Source organism: Trichoderma breve, chromosome 5, assembly GCF_028502605.1.
Source record: "Trichoderma breve strain T069 chromosome 5, whole genome shotgun sequence".
Lineage (NCBI taxonomy): Eukaryota > Fungi > Ascomycota > Sordariomycetes > Hypocreales > Hypocreaceae > Trichoderma > Trichoderma breve.
The window spans coordinates 1,705,171-1,711,638 of record NC_079236.1 but is presented as its reverse complement, the minus strand read 5'-3'; the positions used below and the strand labels follow the sequence as shown (position 1 = coordinate 1,711,638).

Here is a 6,468-nt window from a genome sequence, read left to right as displayed (position 1 = left end):
TGATTGACGCATTCCTTCGACGAAAGGGCAGACAAAGGAAAAAGACGGACAAAGATGAATGCCAGACACCAGCGAGGTGCAGGCTAGAAGGGCAGCAAGTGGGAATATAGGCTCTCGGATAGATAGATGCTAATAATCAATCACCGGATAGGTATCATGGGCGCCAATCTTTGCATCGTGGCATATTATTGTCTTTCTATCTCGGCAGCTAAACACGGAGGGAGGGGGCTGAATGGCTTTAAGTTAAGACGAGGGAAATGTGAAAGAGGAGAAGAGGAACCATGATTACTAGCATCAAACACCAGAGTTTGGAGGCAAAAGCAAAATAAATGGGAAAAAAAAAAAGCAAAAAGGAAAAAAAAGCAAGAAAAATAAAAAGAGACAGCTGAGGCGGAGGTGTGGTAATACAGCCGTAATATCGACCACGGGTTCGCCGAGGCTGGCTGTTGCAGCCGCACCGAGTCAGAGCCCGGACCCAAAGTTAGCGCTTGGAGGGAAATGAAGGAAAAAAGAGGCAATTGGGCTGCATGTCTCAGTCTCAGGCTTGTTTTGTTTGTTGATTGCCTGCGCTGCTTTTGATAGGCGTCTGCCGAGTCTTGCCGGGACATGGAAAGTAAGTGCGAGACCGAGCCCCGGAAGAGTGAAAAAAAAGGAAGACAGCCAGGGTTGATGGGATTATTAGGTGGGAAATATTGGCCTAGGTACTGCCCGTATATGCTTAGTACAGGCCCGGGGAATGAATGATATTGGTAGTGGCAATGGCTCCTACTCATGCCCATCTACCGCAGGTATACAAAGATAAAATGATAAAAAAAAGCAGATGTACGGATATCAAAGGCACATGTAAGGCATTACTGTTTACTTTTTATTCCTCCGCGGTGCTAGATGACTCCGTCTCTTCCACGGATATCCGTACATATACGAGTCTGGATGTACTTTGCACTTTGCCGCCTCTCGTTTCATCGGTCCACCGCCTGCCAAGACAAGCCCTGCATGTAATACTTTGTGTGTTTACGTGATTTTCATCTTCAATATATTTCTTTGCAATTCCCATCCTCACCTTTCACTCTCCAAATTCCTTTCGGCCATCGTGATACTCGCCGCTTGCCTCGATTCAAGGCCGCCGTTTACCGCAGATGGTACTCGTACGTCTTGCAAGTGGCGCCACGACCGCCGGCCGCTTATATCACGACATGCTGGTCTTATTACACGTAACATTGCGGCATCTCCCGCCGACTACCTAAACTAATGTAACTAACAAGACAAACAGCCGCCGCCTCGCCGATTCGCCTGTTTGCTTGTCCAGCTGCGGCTGAATGAATGGCAACAAGCATGCAGCCAAGGCCCCTTTCGCTGTGTCAATCAATACTCGCTGAGCCAGAGCGCTGTAGTAGAAGAATGGTCACTGCACGCTCAAGGCGGCACGGGTCTCCATCTCTGTCACGTCTTTTGCCTTTGTTTGTTGAGAAAGTGATGTGATGAGCGGCGTCTCGTCTTCCTCCTTGCTTTGTGAGTGATGATGACCTGGCAGTGATAAAATTAGAATGCCTTTCATGATAGACGATATCCAAGGCCCCTTGCACCCAATTCCTTTGCTGGCCAACAACCAACCACATGCCCAAAACCCCTTCATATCTCCCCCGTGTGATACAAGCTTCTGTCACACCTTGCTTAGAAACGTACTCGTATTAGGCCCTCCAACTCATTGGCCAGTCGGAAAGTATTGGCAACTGGGACTCCTGGAAAGTCCTCGTTACGACTAATCCGCGCATGCCTTGCAGCTCGCCTCGCACATTGACGGCTCTGTACGAAGAAGTCTGCTGATGCCTCGCGCAAGGGCGTTCTTTTCTTGTGGTCCATTTGCTGCTCCGACTGCACGAGCTTGGACTCGAGGGAAACGCCTCTGCCTCCAAATTGATGATGTGGCTGCATTCCATGGTGAGCACGCGACAGCCAGACTTAACAGGTCATTGATGGGAATCTAGCAAAAACATGCGCATTGGCCACAAAGACTTCCCTTCCGTAGGCGCCCATGGTCAGGGGGCGCTGAATCTGTGGGCTCGCATCACCACTGCTGCCCGAGGACATGAGGTAGGTATTAAGTATAACGAGCACGCGGAAATAGTTGATACTCATGAAGAATGGTATTGTTTCCCAATAATACTTGTAATAAATCGATGTATAGGAGTCACTCAAACACAAAAGGACAAAGGCATTATTCACATCTAATCTTTCATAGGCGCCAGGCTAATAAGACGCTGTACGAGCGGAAATGGACCAGCCACTAGATATTGACAGAAAGAGAATAGGTATCCTTCGCACAGTAACATCCCCGCCATCGAAGCCTCCAATGGGGGTATCAGACAATAAAAACCATGAGAGACAAAACCAGCCATGATGGATACAAAAGAGAAAAGAAAGAAAGAAAACATATACATAAGAAAGGCCAAGTAGACACCTCATCCTCCATGTCCACATCCCCTTTCATTTCTCAGTCTCACTCTCCAATACAATAAGGTCGAAGCTTCTGCTCAATTACCAGCAACTCTTCCATAATCCTTTCTCGCACATCTCGGACGTGCTCTGCTATATCCTCGTCTACCTGCCTGCAGCTGTCACATAGTTCAATCGCATAGCCGTAGTCATTGTCGGCAATGTTGTCAACTTGGTCGGCTAGCGACTGCATTTCTCGATATGCAAACTCCAATTCAGCCTTTTCATCTGCAACTTCACCTGCAACTGCTGATTCTGGCACTGAAGATCTTGGTTTTGGTACCGACCTTGATGCTGGTGTTGGTGTTGAAGGCGGTGTTGGTGTCACTAAAGATCTTTGTTTTCGCATCAATCTTGATGCTTGTGTTGGTGTTGAAGGTGGTGTTGGCGTTGAAGGTGCCGGCTCTGGTTCGCTTGCCACTATGTTCATATAAGCTATTTCCGATGTCATCTCCTCGAGGCCTTCCATTGCGTCTTCAGGTGTAGGTTCGCGGGCTTCCATTCTTTCAACGTCGTCTGTTTCTTTTACACCTTTCTTCTCCTCTGCTTCTTCCACTTGTGTACTGTAATCTGCCGTTTCTGTCTCTGTCTCTGTTCTTTCTGGCACCCGAATCATCCTTGTTTCTTCACCACTGGCACTGGCATCTGCGTCGTCTATCTCGTCTTCTTCGAACTCTTCATAAGTCCTTTTGCCGACGGTTGCTTTTACTGTGCCTGTTTCTTCACCACTGGCACTGGCATCTGCATCTTCCACCTCGGCTTCTTCGAACGCGTCATAAGTCCTTTTGCCGACGTTTGCTTTGCCCTCCGTTGTTACTTTGCCCGTTTCTTCCCATACAAATCCCGCACATTGCTCAAACTCGATGTCTTTTTCGGCTTCAGCATCATTTTCGGCTGCAGCTTTATTATCGCCCTCAACTTCTCTTTCGGCACCAATTCCTCTTTCCGTCGCCGTCTCCCAACTCGCTTCAGTCTCTGCTTTCATACTGACATCGTCGTTTGCATCTTCCGCCTCGTCGTTCACTCCCATACTGCACTCAGGCTCCGGAGCTGCCTCCATGCGGTATTCTTGCCACGTCCCAAACACTTCTTTCAGTCTGGCATCGACAGGAACAACAGGAGCATGAACGGGAGGAGGAAACGGTTCGTTCAAGATGACACCTTCAGGGAAAGAAGGAGCTTGACCGGAGAGAGGAAATAAGTGGTTCATGATACATCCTTCAGAAACAGCAGAAGCATAATTGGGAGCAGGAAACACATCTTGCAGGATGACATCTTGAGGAACAATGGGAGCTTGACCGGGAGGAGGAGTCCATTCTTTCCAGATGACATCTTCGGGAACAGCAGGAGCGTAACCAGGGGGAGGAAACGAGTCTTTCAGAATGACATCCTCAAAAACAACAGGAGCATGATCGGGAGCAGGAAACGATTCTTTCAGGGTGATGTCTTTAGGAAAAAGAGAAGCTTGACGGAAAGGGGTAAATGATTCTTGAGGGATGACATCTCCAGAAACAGCAGGAGCATTATCGGGAGGAGGGAACGATTCTTTCAGAATGATGTCCTGGGGAAAAAGAGAAGCTTGACGGAAAGAAGTAAATGATTCTTTCCGGATGGCATCCTCAGGAACAACAGGGGCATGATCGGGAGCAGGAAACACTTCCTGCAGGATAACATCTTCAGGGATAACAGGAGCTTGACCAGGAAGAGGAAATGATTCTTCCAGGATGACATCTCCAGGAATAAAAGGATCCTGACCGGGAAGACCAAATAATTCGTTCATGATGAAACCTTCAGGAACAACAGGAGCTTGACCGGCAAGAGAAATTAATTCGTTCAAGGTGCCTCCGCTGTCAATAGGAAGTTCATCCATATCGACATCGTCAACATCGATGCGAAGAGGAATTGTGATTGAGCTGTCGAAATCGCGTCTTCTTGCACGGTACCAGTCTCCCCAGTCCGAAATGCTTTCCATCATAGATACTTCGGAATCATTACCAAATTCAGAACTCGTATAAGGCGTACGCATGACAGTGTCGTCGCCATCGAAGATTGTGAGGTTGTCCAATGTGTCGCTCAAGTCCGATGTTAAGTCTCCAAAGCTCTCCTTCTCCTTCTCCTCTTGCTCCTTCTTCTTCCTCTCTTTCTCCTGTTCAGCCTCTAGTTCTTCTAATGCAAATGTCGGCCATTCTGCAGGATCTATGCCCCAATCTTCGAGCTCAGGGTAAAGGATTTCGCGTAAACTGCGAGGTTTTATATCGTCGTGTTTCATCTCCTCCTCCGTGACTTGTTTTATCGCGCCTCCTTCGAGTAGTCTGTTTTTTTGTGGATGAAAGCATCCATCATCGCTTTCTCGCTTTCTCTTCTTGCCTCTGATGCCAGACAACCTCCACATTCGGCCCCTCAACGGTTTCCATGTCCACTTTGGGTGTTCGTTGTTCGATGGTCGAGGTTTAACGAGGATACTCTTTTCAAAATCCGGAGGGTTCCGGACGTATTGAGAGAGTAATTTGCGAGCCTCTTCAATGAAGCCCATGTTTTGTGTATAAAAGCGTTCAAGCTGCTGGTACTTCTTCAAGTCGCTCAATACCAGGCCGCCAGGAATATAAGGGCGACTGGCGATAGGCTTGCTGGATGTCATATTGGCTTCTTTGGTCGATGCTTGCTATACGTGTGAAATAAATGATTGAAGAGAGTTGAAGGCATCTTTCTCAACAGTCGGTTGGAATAATTTACTCGAGTGCGCGCTGCTGCTTTCAGCGCTTTTGACATGCTCCTCACTTTTCAATCACTCAAGGGTGCTATATGCATTGACCCGCCCAAGAAAAGAAAATGAAATAACATTCCCATAGACAATTCAATAAGCAATAATTACATTCTATTGTCTAAAGGCTCAATTGCATTTTTTTGGCATTACAATGGGCTAAGTGAGCGCGACGATGCATTATCTTGAATCACCAAGTACTCGGTAATTGCCTAACCTTTCATTTAGGTCCGTGGGCATTATGTGACTTGCTTCCTCACCATATATCCTCGGCGGACCGCTGCAAAGCTCTTTTCCCATATTTCGTACATATATATATATCAATTAAGTATCATTAGGCTCTGCTAGCAGCCGGTCGGCCAAAAAGAGGAGGAGATTGGTCTTCATGACCTAGAGTGCCTCACTTTTGGCCCACCTCACATTACAGTTCCAACGCTCGACATGCAAAATGCATCCATTCTAGTTTTGCTTTTTTTCCAACAGAAGCCGGATCAAGTTTTGATTGCGCTATATATCCTTTTTCACTTTTTTTCATGTGCACTTAACTAAGTTCTCGTCATAAGATTCTCCCAGCTTCTTCCAAGATCAGTACCTGTCCGGCCGATGCATTACAAGACAGCGCATAAAACACAATGCTTTTATCAATGCAACCAACTCTACAAGTAGCCTCCTCCCCAGACCACATGCTCATCCATATCCCAGATATGTATCATAAGATATGAGAAGGCACCTTATAGAAAGGACACCACTCAATGATGCCATCTCAGGGGAAACATCATCACCAAGACATTTCGCAGTTAGTCCAATCATCAAATCGCCAGGTCTCGCCATCTCTTGTAACCGATTCTCCTCCTACTAACGTTGGTAGCACCAAGGTCTAGTGATCAAGAGTAGGAGAAGCGTGATGACCAAAACATAACGCCGCATTAACAACAGCCGTGTCTCGCCACATATAATATCAAAGCACCTAAAACGGATCAAGCCACACTACGAGATTCAAAATACAATCACTACAAAAAATAATGTTCATTTTCAAGTCTTAAATTGTCTTTATATTCATCCATCTTCAGCGCTGAGCACTGATCATGTCGTACATATCTGCGTGTCTGACCTTGGGTCTCCGTATCTCATCCCCTGCATTTCCCCTGTGACACTGCAAATGAAAACAAACAACCCTCTAGAGCCCCATCACTAAAACAAAAATATAAGACAAG

At 46.8% G+C, this 6,468-nt stretch overlaps 1 protein-coding gene across 1 annotated transcript; it reads right to left on the bottom strand.

Annotated features, from left to right (window-relative positions):
* Positions 1-2,497: 2,497 nt before the first annotated feature.
* Positions 2,498-5,131, bottom strand: T069G_08203 (uncharacterized protein; the record flags this gene model as incomplete). Its single annotated transcript, XM_056175413.1, has 1 exon — positions 2,498-5,131. One exon carries the CDS (start codon positions 5,129-5,131, stop codon positions 2,498-2,500), a length of 2,634 nt encoding a protein of 877 aa, XP_056026362.1.
* Between the last annotated feature and the right edge of the window lie 1,337 nt (positions 5,132-6,468).